Source organism: Pantherophis guttatus, chromosome 2 (assembly GCF_059756535.1).
Source record: "Pantherophis guttatus breed Tessera chromosome 2, ASM5975653v1, whole genome shotgun sequence".
Lineage (NCBI taxonomy): Eukaryota > Metazoa > Chordata > Lepidosauria > Squamata > Colubridae > Pantherophis > Pantherophis guttatus.
In genome coordinates, this window is record NC_142064.1 from 120,839,401 (window position 1) to 120,853,476 (window position 14,076).

Consider the following 14,076-nt stretch of genomic DNA (forward strand, 5'->3'; position numbering starts at 1 on the left):
TGATCTAAGGTTTCTCCTCAATAAGAATGACAACCATTGAAGGATAGTCAGAACATCAGACTAAACCTCGCCCTCCCCTTGTATCCCATCCTAGACAATCAGCAGAAGCCTATCGCCATCTTTGTAGCTCCTCCCTGCTTTGGGGTCATGTTCCATTGTGATATATTTTGTATAAATTCTCCCAGACTTTGATAAGTATAAAATAAAACAAGGGAAAGGAGAGCAGAGAGCAGGCAGCAGAGTCTAAATTTGATAGCATTTCAGCAAACAGAGATCCATTTTCTTCTCCCGTGGCTCAAATAATAAGAAAGGCAAGGTTGAGGAGAGAAAATGTATTTCTTCTTTTCCACACTGGCATCTATATCTGCCTGTAGAGACAGATATCCTATTACAATGAAGGGCACTGTGACTTCCCACCTAGACCACTAACCAGGTTGTTACTGCATTGTTTCAGAAATTCTCTGCACCTCGTGTTTCTAGACCATCCTCTGATGCCAGAAATGGGATTTTTAGCAGTTGTCCAACCATCCAACACAACTTCAAGAGCTTCTCAAAAGGAGAGTGCTTAGTGCGTAGGAAGTGAAAGATCCTACAGCAAACACAGCAGCTGCTCAGCCTGGATGGTTCATTTTTAATTCAGTCACAAAAATAAGAGACCCCTTTAGTGCTAGCAACCTGAAGTAGAAAATCATAGGCATCTCCCTAACTCTGACCCAGGCCTCAAACTACTAGTTCATTCAAGTGCCATTCTTGGTTATTGATGCTGCAAAGGCCTGTCTTTCTCCACAGCCTAATCTTTTCTTTTAGCCACAGGCTGAGCTGGGGGTCACTGTTCTTTTGCCAAAGGAAGAAAGAAGAGAAAAAGTCAATTTTATGCTGGAAAACAGGCCTGCTGAGGAGGAGAAACATTTTCTGCTTTGCACAGGCGCACCACACAAAAAACTGCAAAGAAGAAACTCAGAAAATTAAGAAAATATTTCTTGTACTAGGAGCCCCAGAGGAAAAACAGCAAGATAAAAAAACACATTTAGTTTGTAGGTTGCCTGGGTTCAGGAAAACTGTTTGCTTCAGCCTTACTTTAAAGAGGGAGAATTATACAGGCTGTTTTATACAACTAGCAATCCTTTTTGTAAAGCTGAGGGCAGAGCAGCTTAGAATGGATTGAGTGTGCCTATTATAAAAATCATACTTCACAGTTCCAAGATCAATGTATGCTGAAAACGTTTTTACCATCTTACCCAGTCAAGGCATGGTTGCGATTAAGGAGAAGACCCAATGACAAGATTAACACCAATGTTCCCCCAGCTGTTTCATAAGTACTGTATAAGCAGCAGGACCAATAAGCATGGTAAAGAGCAAAGATCGAAGGACGTGTAGTTCAGCAACAGCAAGAGGGCCGTAGTGCACAAAAATGACTCCGTTCAGAGCTGTGGCCTTGTACATGCAGTACAGGAAACACAGGTTTGGACAAGAGGAACCCTTGGGGGAATGTAGTCATTCTGGGTACCAGACAGCAGTTTAGCAGGTTGTGATTTTAAAATCCACACTTTGTCCACTTGCAAAGGCAGTCAAGAAACATGACTTCTGGGCCATATTTGATGGACCTCTCTCCAAAGTTCTCAATACTGAAATTGATTCTCCTACTTTTGAAATCTAACCATGTCATTCATATATTACCAGTGGGCAGAGATGGCCAAATAAAGGGCTACCTTAAGGAAATAGTCTCTTCCCCGCCTTTGTTCATTCTACTTCATCTGCTATCCTGACTAGGCAGCCCGGCTCTGCTCCAATCCAAACCCATCATGTCCTCTTTCCCCATTCAAAAGAGTGCAACACAGACAGATACAATAATTGCACTTTCCAGCATTCTCTCTCTTCCCAGAAGACTCACTGAGCTGATCTAATGTTTTAATGCTTAATTTCCCTGGGAGCAATTTCAACTCGCCTGGTTCCCCTCCCTCCAGATCGCACACAGCTGGGGCAGCCAGGTGTCTGACTGACCGCTATACAAGCCGGACAGCTGGCTTCCTATTCCTGTGGTGTCTGGCAATTGGAGACAGCATCATTTCTCCCTCCTGGAATACAGCTTATGTTCGTGACAATGCTGATCTAGGAGTTCTCAAAACTGCTGCCAGTGCAAGTTCTGGAAATAGATGTGTATTTTGCTTCAAATATTTCATTTGTTCCCAGGATTGAATTCACATCTTAAAAGTGATGTTATAACAGATGCTGATAGAAATCTACAAACTTGGACATGCTTTCAGGGAGGCTCAAAGCTACAGGTGGTCAAAGGACAAATCAGAATATCTGGTGGACTTTTAAATGCTTTGAGGAGATCTGTCAGGATTTTTGCCTTTTCCCTGTCAAACAAAACAATTGTCTTCTCAATGTTGTTGGAAACAGCACTTATGGAAAAATCAGAAGAGGATTTTTGCTCAAAAGGACACATGAATCTGATTCCTGATATAGATCACATATTCCTAGGCTGATTTTTTTTTTTTTTTAATTAATTTGATTTATATGCTGCCCTTCTCCGGAGACTCAGGGCGGCTTACAATGCATTAAGCAATAGCCTTCATTCTTTTGTATATTTTATACAAAGTCAGCTTATTGCCCCCACAAACTGGGTCCTCATTTTACCTACCTTAGAAAGGATGGAAGGCTGAGTCAACCTTGAGCCTTGGAGAGATTCGAACCAGCAGAAATTGCAGGCAGCTGTGTTAATAACAGGGTGCATTAAACCACTGTACTATCAAGGCTCTTCGGTTTTTTCTTTAAAAAAAAACCCTGTAAAGATGTATCCATGAGATTATTTTATAGATAGCCTTTGATCCATGAATCTCAGGGTTCTAAGAGGAAGAGAAATTTGACCCAGTGACCCTGAGATCTGCTTGCTCCTTTTCTACACCATCTTACCCCAGATTGAATCAACTTCTAGACTCAAGTCAAAGGAGTTCTCTAAAAACCAAGGTGGAAGAGCTACATGCTTTACCTATTGAACTGTAACAGTTAATTTAATGCCCACATGAACTAGTTTTTCATTTATATTAGCTTGCAAAAATCTTACCTATCCTTGGTTCCTGGATCTATGGCACACTTCGAAAGTGCTCATGAGATTCAAAAAGAAAGGTACATATGTATCTACTCTCCACATTACAAGTCATGGTTGTATGTAGGCACTATGCTTCTCCAGGAACCCAAGGCGAAAAAAGTTTACAATATGATAGGAAGCATAGCATTCTTCTCTCAGAGAAGGTCAGGCCATGTGTTTGTGTACTTTTTTTTTTTGGCGATGTTTCTGTACTGCCACAACCCAACACAATTCCTAGTGGCTTACATAAGAGCAATCAGAACAATCAAAACAGAATCAATACTGAATTAAAAAATACACCAGATCAGAGAATACTACTCAACGGTGTGTCTAGCCTTCCAACAGTAATTACAAACTGAGCCCTGTATGAAGCAACAGTGTTTTTACTGCCTTCCTAAAGGACATCAGGGTAGGCACCAAATAAATCTCTAGGCAACAGCTACTCCACAGTGAAAGTGTTATCACAGAGAAATTCTGCCTCTGGGTCCCTAGCTCACCAACCTCAGGCAGGAGATCTGGAGAGGAGGGTGGGGGAACTGATTTTCCTTTCTTAGAATGAAGATACAAGGCAGTCCTGGAGATATCAGATAGCCAAGCCACATAGGGCTTTATAGCTTACAATTAGCCCTTCTGAATTACACCCAATAACATGTTAGAAGCCAATGCAGGACCTGTAAGAAGACTGTCACATGGATATGAAGCCTTACACATACTAACAAACAGCCAGCTGCATTTTGCACCAATTTCATTTCCCAGCTAGTTTTCATATGTGGCCCTAGGTAAAAACCATTGCAGTAGTCTCATTTCTAGTTGATGAGGGTGTGAGTTACCTTCACCAAGCTCTCCCGCTCCAATTAGGGCCACAACCTGCACACCAGCTGAAACTGGGCAAAGGTTCCTTTGATCGCAGCTTCTAACTGCAGGTCTAGTCTTAACAGTAGCTAAGAATCCAAGGAAACCCTCAAGCCATGAACCTGCTTCTTCGAAGTGAGTACAACCCAGAATAATAATAGGAGCTAATAAAAATCAGATTTTTTTAAAAAAAATAGCCTCCTGTTGTGCCAGAATTCTGTTTGTTTCATCCCATTCAGATCTGCACCAGGATCAAGAACTCAACCATATTTCCTGCTTGGCCTGAGGCAGGGTTGAAATGCTCCCAGTTCGGACCAGAACGCCTGATTCGGTAGCGATGGCGGCAGGTAGTTCGGAGAACCAATAGCAAAAATCCCTGCCCCCCCCATGCCCAGCTGAGCCATGCGATCATTAGAGGCTTTTTAAAAAACTTTTAAAAGCATTTTTTCTACAACTCTTCGGCCGAAGAGGTTGTAGAAAAAAAAATTCCTTTAGAAGCCTCTGACGATCCAAGCGGAGTTGCCTGATCGTCAGAGGCTTTTAAAAGCATTTTTTTCTGCAACCTCTTAAGGTTGTAGAAAAAATGCTTTTAAAAGTTAAAAAAAAAAAAGGTTGGCCACGCCCACCTTCATATTACCCCTCCTACCAAGCCACGCCCACAGAACCTGTAATAACCAATTTTACATTTCATCACTGGCCTGAGGTGGATATATACTGTATGTATATAATGGAGGTATCAGCAGCATATTAATACATCACCCCAAAATTAATAAGATAACCCTTGCTCATCTGTTTTTTAAAATTTACATGAAACGGTTAGATTTTCAAAATTAGGAGAAAGAAAAGCAAATGTTGCAGCACCCAACAAGGAAGCAACCAGCTGGCCAGCCTCTCTTTCTCTACCAATTGGAAACGCCCATCTAGAAAAGAGCAGAGACACCATACAGTGCCTCCCTCCTCCGGTCCTTGCAGATAATTCAGAAATATATCATGGTCACTGGTACTACATGCTAAAGGAACCAAGAGGAATGCACTCCTCTTACCTAACAAAACCATCGAAAGCCATTCATCAGAGTAACCTGTTACATTTTCCATTCTGTTTCCAAGCCTGAATCCAGACTAAAAATAAGTCAAGATAATCTACTCTTAAATTCTGCATCTGATGCCTCCTCTACGTCCTTCCTACAACAGGGAAGATTGGAGAGGTAGTGGAAGCTGTCCAATGCTTGGATCCAAAAAAAGCCTTCTTTAACAAGAAATACACTGCAGCTATTAGGCTATTAGGCACCCTTCTCCTAGTGAGGTGCTGACCATCTCCTGAACTCAATGAGTAGAGCTGGAGTTTGCCCCACAAGTGGTGGATCTCATGCCTCAGCACATTCTATATCCTTCCCTTAGAGTCTAGAAGCCAGAATGAATCCCAGATAGCATTACCGAATATTATCCAATCAACCTTTTCTATTCTGCCCACATAGAGCTCAGATTTTTGCATATATGAGCAATTTTATTGGCAAACTATTGCAAAAGTAACTCATAGCAGCTGCAGATGGATCGTTGTGACTGCTCTTTCTCCGCAGGGAGCAAAGGTAGAGAAAAGCTGGCACTTGGCCGCCTTTACCACAAAAGCCTGAGCTCCAACAGAGGTTTACGTGTAAAAGTGTCTTTCAAAGCAAATTTTTAAAGTTCCCAAAATATATTTGAAAAAAAAAAACATGCTGAATTAGTCATCCTGTTGAAACAAAAGGAAAGCTTTTAAGGTCGTTGAGTTTTGTTTTGAAGGCAAAATGACTTAAAGTAGGAATATTACTGAAATGAGCAAAATGTAAACCCACTAAAACTGTTCAGTACTAAAAGGATTCTAGAACTAAAGGGATTCTAGACAAGGGGTTGCAGTTACTCAAACCAAAACATACTTTCCAATACCAACATTCAGAATAAGAAGCCAGCTTTGCATTTGAGAGTTAATGGCCCCAATGGCTTTCACGGCTGGGCCACCGGCTGAATTCCAACAGTGTATATAATGGACGGGGTGAAATACCCATACTCCTATATACACAAAGCCATTGTCCCCTCTCCCCTCTGCAGCCCTGATGGTCACCTCTTACCTGTCCTACTCTTGCTGTTGGTCAAGATTTCCTGCAGGCGCTCCTGAAGTTTATCTGCTCGCTTCCTTTCTAGATGAAGCTGTCTTTTGAGGTCCTTCAACTGTTCGTGGGGAAGAGAGAAATGTGTAGGAAATCAAGGTTGGATTCACTGATGCTTAGTCCCACCACTGGCTGTCCTGCCCCCAATTTAGCCCTCTTTGCACAAGCTAAGCAAAGAAGCCTGCTATTCAGCACATGCATAACATAGGAAGTCCTCAGTTAGCGAACGTAATTGGGGCCAGGAACTCATTTGCTAAGCGACATGGTCAAAAAGTATAAAATCATGTGACCATGCCAACTTACAATAGTAGTTCTGGCAGTGCTGGTTGCAGTTATTAAGTGAATTGTGCACGGGCATTAAGCGCAATATCACATGACTGGCTTGGGACTTCCTGCCGGTTTCTCCACTGAACTTTTCTTGTTGGAAGCCAGCAGTGAAGATCACAAACAGCAATCATGTGACTGCAAGACACCACAACTGTCATAATTGTGCATCAGCTGCCAAGTGCACAAATTGTGATCACATAATTGTGGGGGGCAGTACAAGAACTTTGAGGAACAGCCATAAGACCCCTTATTCAGTGCCACTGTAACTCTGAAGGACCACTGAGTGAGTGGCCACTAAGGTCTACCAGTACTTCTCTTCCATTAGTATTGGACTACCATCTCCTGTTCTACACAAAAAGATAAGACTTGTGAAGGTGTCATTTTACTTTCTGTAGGTAATACATTCATATTGGCGGACATGAGGAAATCTTGGAATCACAACACTGCAATTAAGGTCAGAAAATACAAGAAAGGCAGTTTTGAAGTCTTTGGAATTAGGCATTGGCTAGACATCTGCATGATTTGGCAATCTGCAATTAGTAGCATGTATTGGATGGAAAGAAGAGATTTTCCAGTAGCGTCAGGACCATAAGGATACCATCGATCAAGTGAAGCATCTCCAGCTTCTGGAATAATCTTTATTCAGGCAACTCACATTATTCTTTCTGGTTACTTAAACCATATTGTGGCCCATCAGCGGCCTGTGCAGATTGCAGCTGATTCTGTCAACGAGGAGGCTGGTGTGGTGCTGCGCCAGCAGCCTGTGCAGCTGGCACTCGAGTCAGACAATGAGGAGGCTGGAGAAGATGTGGTGCCAGAGGCAGGGATGCAGCCAGGGCCTTCAGAACCTCCAGAAGCTCCTTTAAGTGAAGAGGACAAAGCGGAGCCGCCTCTTCTCGATGCACAGGCGCGCAGAGCTGCCAAAAGGCAGGAGTGGCTCCTCAGGAGGAGGTCTCCTCGAGAGTAAGGCTTGGGGCTAATTGGCCACCCCCTTAACCTATTTAAGGAGGAACGCTGACTGAAGTAATTTGTAGGGAACAACTTTAGTTCACTCTCCTTTGTGTCTGGATTCTCTGCAAATTGCTTCTGGGCTTTCTGCCAACCATAGGAAGATTGTGATTACTTTATCTTTGGTTTCTTGTAGGCTGTTAAGAAAGTTTATTAACAGCCTTTGTTTGAAAAAGACTGAGTTGTTTTAGTAAATTAAGTTTTGTACAGGCTTTGTGTGTGCTGCGTTCTTTGGGGTCCGTAACTGGGGCAGAACAAAGCAGCAACAGCGAAGAGAAGCCAGACCAGTATGAAATATAGCTCAGTGGAGTAAGAGAAGTGGACAATGACTCCATTGCAATTTAACACGCTTAAGGTGAAGGGATTTCATCAGTTGGGTGTTTGTTCTATTACCCTAGTAGCAATAGAAATCTCTCCAGAAAACCAAACAGTTCTTGTTTGCCGGGTTCACAGGGCTTGATGTTTCCAACTTTCTTTTTCAACTGTGGTGGTAGATTGGAATTTAGCAAGCTTGTCTTAAAGCCTGCCAGCAATTCTCAACCTCACATTTTCTTCAGGTTTCACAAAGGGGATGGAAGAAAAATGTCCTGTCCTGATAAAATAATCTCAGAGGTTAATAGAAAGAGGCAAAGAACAAGCAAGCTGAGTGTCACAATAGCTCAACCAGCAAGACCAAGTATGATGTGCACATTCCTATATCCCCGCCCAATTTCCATGAAGAATCTCTCCAACTTACTGCTGCACTCCCTTTCTTCTCCAGGATCCGTTGCCCATCTACTGTGTCCTTCACTTCCTGCCAAAGAGACATGGACTGTTCACTTCATAAGTCAAAATGGTACATCTCATCTTTACAATGGCCCCTCTTTGTAAAGCAGGACCGCTGAGCTGCAAATGATGGGATCTCTTTCTCACCTTCTGGGCTGGGCTTTCTCACCAGGGCTGGGATAGAAGCAAAGTTTCTACTATTCTGAAAATGTCATACTATGAAAGGGAAAAAAAATGCGCGAAAGCTGCTTCCCCTAGCTTTATCTCCAATCCCGGTCATATCTGTCAGGTTCGCCTGATCGCCAGTTGCGGCCCTTTCTTGATCGGGATTCCCTGTACATAGTCACTCATGCCCTCGTCACCTCTCGCCTGGACTACTGCAAAGTCACTCATGCCCTCGTCACCTCTCGCCTGGACTACTGCAACGCTCTCTACATGGAGCTCCCCTTGAAGAGCACCCAGAGGCTCCAACTGGTCCAGAATGCAGCCGCGCGGGTAGTCACGGGAGCCGCATAGCGCTCCCATACAACACCTCTCCTGCGTGAGCTGCACTGGCTCCCAGTGGTCTTCCGGGTGTGCTTCAAGGTGTTGGTTATCACCTTTAAAGCGCTCCATGGCATAGGATCTAGTTATCTTCGAGACCGCCTGCTGCTACCGACGGCCTCCCATCGACCTGTGCGCTCCCACAGAGAGGGCCTCCTCGGGGTGCCATCAGCCAAACAATGTAGGCTGGTGACCCCCAGGGGGAGGGCCTTCTCTGTGGGGGCACCTACCCTCTGGAATCAGCTGCCCCCAGAGATAAGGAGAATCCAAGACCTCGGTGCCTTCCGCCGTGCCCTTAAAACCTTCTTTTTCCAGCAAGCCGGGCTGGCCTAACACTTTTTAAAATGTTTTTAATTGTCTGTTATTGTTTTTAATCATGGGGCCAAATTTATATATATCTTTTTAATTGTATTTTAATGTTTGTAGTTTATGTTTTTACTTGGCTGTTCACCACCCTGAGTCCTCAGGGAGAAGGGCGGTATACAAATTTAAAAATAAATAAATAAATAAATAAATAAATAAATAAATAAATATTTTAGGAATTCCTTTTTCCTTTCCCTTAGCTGTTCTTATATTTTACAATTAGCTCATCTACCACAAAAAGAGTACAATCACAAACTATAGAAAAGCACAGAGATGGCTTTTGAGAAGTGTGTAGCAACTTAATAAAGCAGCTTAGCCTGGGAAAACATGAGGAAAAAAAACGATTTCTATATAGCGTTACTTCTTTTGGCAAGGACGCAAAAATAAATAACTGCACAACTTCTCTCAATTTGTGCTACTGTTTGTATGATATGCTTTGCCATTATTAGTTTGGAATTTGTTATAATAGTATTTTATGTGGATTTATTTTAGTATCTTTGTTCTTATTTTTAGATTTTACTATACAGGTAGTCCTTGGTTTATGACCACAATGGAGCCCCAAATTTCTGCTGCTAAGTGAGACATTTGTTAAATGAGTTTTGCCCAGGGGTGAAATCCAGCAGGTTCTGACAGGTTTTGGAGAACCGGTAGCAGAAATTTTGAGTAATTCGGAGAACCGGCAAATACCACCTCTGGCTGGCCCCAGAGTGGGGTGGGAATGGAGTTTTTGCAATATCCTTCCCCCAGGAGTGGAGAGGGAATGGGGATTTTGCAGTATCCTTCCCCTGCCACACCCACCAAGCCACACCACACCCACCAAGCCATGCCCACAGAACCAGTAATAAAAAAAACGGGTTTCACCACTGGTTTTGCCCCATTTTATGACTTTTCTTGCCATAGTTGTTAAGTGGATCACTGCAGGTGTTAAGTTAGTAACACAGTTGTTAAGTGAATCTGGCTTCTCCATTGATTTTATTTGTCAGAAGGTCACAAAAGGTGATCACATGACCCCGGGACACTGCCATCGTCATAAATATGAACCACTTGCCAAGCATCTGAATTTTGATCATGCAACCGTGAGTAAGCTGCAATGGTCAAAGTATGAAAAATGGTCATAAATCATTTTTTTTCAGTACCATTGTAACTTTGGTCACTAAATGAACTGTTGTAAGTTGAGGACTACCTGTACTTACTGTTCTGCTATTATGCACATATATAGAAGAATGTATTATTTCTACTATATTATTAATATAATTATCTAATGTATTGTATCTCATCCAAACTAGACTGTGTTGTTTCTCTATGTCATAATATATGTGGGTATACACATAATTTTGTATTTATTTATTTTGTCATGTTTATGTAGTGTATATTGGAGGTGGTGATCCCTTGAGAGCTGTATGCAACAAAATTTCATTTTAATGAATGCCAATTAGTGTACATTCAAAGTGACAAAAGTTTTTTTTCTTTCTTTCTTTCTCTTTCTTTCTTTCTCTTTCTTTCTTTCTCTTTCTTTCTTTCTTTTTATCTATCTATCTATCTATCTATCTATCTATCTATCTATCTATCTATCTATCTATCTATCTATTATTAGGTGTTTTGTTTATATCCGGCTTTAGGTTTATAATAAATTTGATTGGTGGAGAAAGAAACTAAAGATTGCCCCAATTTCATTTTCCTTGGAATAAGATGGAAGGCAAGATAAATGTGATTGGGCTTTCAAGATTTTGTTATTTTAGCCCATAATAATAAAGAGAGTTCTAGTGTTTCTTGTGGTGCCTGTTTCCTAACCTGGCCTACCTTGAAGGGCTGACAGCAATCCTGTTGTCTAAACTGGGATAAGGGAATTCCTGAATAGTTTTTCCTGATTGTGCACACGGCTGCAATAGTGAATCCCCACATTAGGCGGAGGGTTGGTTAGATGATCTCCAAGATTTCTTCTAATCCTTACATTCTATGATTCAATCATTCTCTTGAATATGATGAGCTGTTCTACACTCAGATATAGCGGGGATCAGTTTCCTTCTAGCCAAACCAGGAGCGGCATTGCTTGGAAGCCTGTGTTCTTATCACTCCAGGAACTACTGCAAAACCTTAGTTTGAACACATGAATTGGAGAGGGACAGCAGCACCATCTGTCTATCCATGCCAGTGTACTGCAACCACACTGGAGGAGGAGACATAATTCAGCAGGTGGGCAAGTCCTGGCAGAAAGAGAGAGAACAGATGGTCGAAGGAAGTGCGTCCTGCCAAGCACAGGTTCCTGGAGGAAGCTGGCAGGCTTAGGGCATACACACCTGCTTCAGCCGGTTGACTGTGTCCATGTGCTCATTCCTGGCTTTTTCAATCTCCCTCAGTTTTTCCTTAGTTGCCTCCACTTCTTGGTCTTTTAGCTGCAGAGGAAACAACCCAGTTGGAGCAGGAGAGACAGGAGTGAGATTAGTTAAAAAGCAGAATAAGATTCCCATATTACTCTTCTTACATGGAAAATGCCAGTGGCTGAGAAAGGACATTTTCAGGGGAAAAGCACAAACTGCATGGCTAAAATCTACTGTGTAGCTACTCTTCATCACTGCAGGGGGGGAAAAAGCAGCTAACATGTGAAAGGAGCCCAAGTGGCAGCAATGGAGAAAACTGGAAAAGCGTAAAGAAGGAGAAAGGCTGGTTGACATATTGCTCGTTTGTTCATTCATTCATTCATTCATTCAATTTCTATAGCCACTCATCTCAATAATTGTCCTTTCCAAGAACTCTGATCCGCTGCTCTGCACATTAGCTGCAAATACCCCATTCAGTTCCATGGCAAAAACTGTTAGAACTGCTGAACACGGCATTTCAAGCTATATTTTTAGGCCTGCATTTATAATTCAAAGAAGTTTCAGGGATTCTTTAAGGAACTCTGATGGATGTTTGGTTAGTATGGTATGATTTTTATTAAAACAGTCCTGGTTATCTTCCTATCTCCACCCCTTGCCACCATAAACATGTGGAGAAGTGCAGGGATCATAGCAGGGAAACTCACAGTAGCCAAACAGATTTCAATTTGTCAAGTAGCACATCTCTTTCTGGAGCCAAAAGTCTAATAATATGAGGCTGGTACTGGTAGATAAGAGAATCAGCACCATAAATTACACAAATGCAACACTCAAGTTTAAGGTAACTCCAAAGTCCCCTTTAAATTATAATAACACTTAACAATAACACTTAGACTTATATCTAAGGGACTTACAGCCCTCTCTAAGCAGTTTACAAAGGTAAATTATAGGTGATTCGCTGCCTTTCCCAAAGGCTATGTGCTGGCTGGGAATCCTGGGGACTGTAGTACGAAACATGCCTGAGGAAGACTGATATAAACCTACCTATCTACCCATTCCCCTGTAGAACATACAAATCAAACACCAATAAAAAGTAGATTAAAATTCCTCCTCAGCAGTATTAGTTCAAAAGCCCTTGAGCGTTTGTTACCAGTTGCCTCAGGAATATCTCTTTTTAATTAAAGAGAAAGGCGAAGACTTGTACTACCAAGGAGGAGCCTTGGTAGTACAGGGGTTTAAGGCACCCTGTTATTAAGCTGATTAAGACCAGCTGCCTGCAATTACTGCAGGGTTCGAATCTCGCCAAAGCTCAAGGTTGACTCAGCCTTCCATCCTTTCTAAGGTAGGTGAAATGAGGACCCAGTGGTGGGGGCAATAAGCTGACTTTGTATAAATATACAAAAGGATGAAGGCTATTGCTGAGCACATTGTAAGCCGCCCTGAGTCTTCGGAGAAGGGCGGCATATAAATCAAATTAAAAAAAAAAAAAAAAAGAGAAGACTAGTTGGAAAAACTGCATTTACATAGTTACTGTTGCTGTTTTATTGATTTGAAAAGCTTGAACAAGAGAAGAAAGCAGGGAGCAGCAACTCTGGAGGCTTTTTTTCCTAGATGATACTTGCCTTTCCATGGATGATCAGGGCATCTACCAGAGATTTTCCAGTACAGATCTTACTTTAAATATGGACATTTCCTCACCCTTCTGACATTTGCTCAGGCCTAGTCCCACAGTGGTCCAACCTCAGCCAGGTTGGAATATAAGATACAATTAACAGCTAAATGCTCACATCCTGACTATTTTAAAAGGGTTTCAATGACAAAGTGTTTTTCACTTGTGTTTACTGTGAAAGTCTTGAGCAGTTTGTCACTTTCCAGCCTCCCTCTCAGTGACTGTTTAATCAAAGGAAAGATTGATATCAAGGACAAGGATAACATTTCTCCCTACAGCAATCCAGTCATGGAATTTCTTCCCCCCAAAAGTCTATCTGAATCTGCAAACAAAAAACTTTTTATTTAAAAACTCAAGCCATATTATGTACCATTTCCATTTTTTTAATATGCTGTTTTAATTTTGATTTTTCTGACTCTAGTTGTAAGCTCAGTCAAGAATCCAATTTGATAAAAACTAGTGTAAAAAGATTTCAAAAAAAGTCCTTCTCTTCACTAGACTAGCCATGCCCAGTTCCTGCAACAACCGTTCATCATATGTTTTAGCTTCCAGTCCCCTAATCATCTTGGTGGCTCTTCTCTGCACTCTTTCTAGAGTCTCAACATTTTTTTATAGTGTGGCGACCAAAACTAGATGCAGTATTTTAGGTGTGGTTTTAAAGGAAATAAATCTTTACCATTTCTCATGCCTGGGGAGGAATAGGCAATTCGCAGCCCCCAATACCTGTAAATCAGCTGCATGCTGCTCTTTACAGATTCTCAGGGCTTCCATGTGTTCCTGCTGGTGCTTCTCTATTGACTCCTGGGGAAGAGGAAAAAAATCAGAGGCTCAATAAAAGGCTAGAAGGGAACCTGACTGGCCCATCCACAGAATGCCACTTCTAATTTATGTCCCAATACTGAGATGTAAAGTTGAATCAATAGGTACACAAAAACTGGATTTCTGCAACTGGAAAGGAATTGCTACTCTGTTTTCCCCAAAATAAGACATTCCCTGATA

General features: G+C 41.9%; 1 protein-coding gene across 4 annotated transcripts in view; it reads right to left on the minus strand.

Moving 5' to 3' along the window:
* The window catches only part of GRIPAP1 (GRIP1 associated protein 1), a 77,490-nt gene that overhangs the window by 27,131 nt on the left and 36,283 nt on the right, over window positions 1-14,076 (minus strand). For all 4 annotated transcript variants that reach the window (XM_087888693.1, XM_034434052.3, XM_034434053.3 and 1 more), the window contains 4 exons: window positions 13,801-13,878; window positions 11,391-11,486; window positions 8,159-8,215; window positions 6,049-6,148 (listed from right to left, as the gene is read on the minus strand). In XM_087888693.1, coding sequence (XP_087744819.1) covers window positions 6,049-6,148; window positions 8,159-8,215; window positions 11,391-11,486; window positions 13,801-13,878 — 331 coding nt within the window. The remainder of the gene's footprint in view (window positions 1-6,048; window positions 6,149-8,158; window positions 8,216-11,390; window positions 11,487-13,800; window positions 13,879-14,076) is intronic.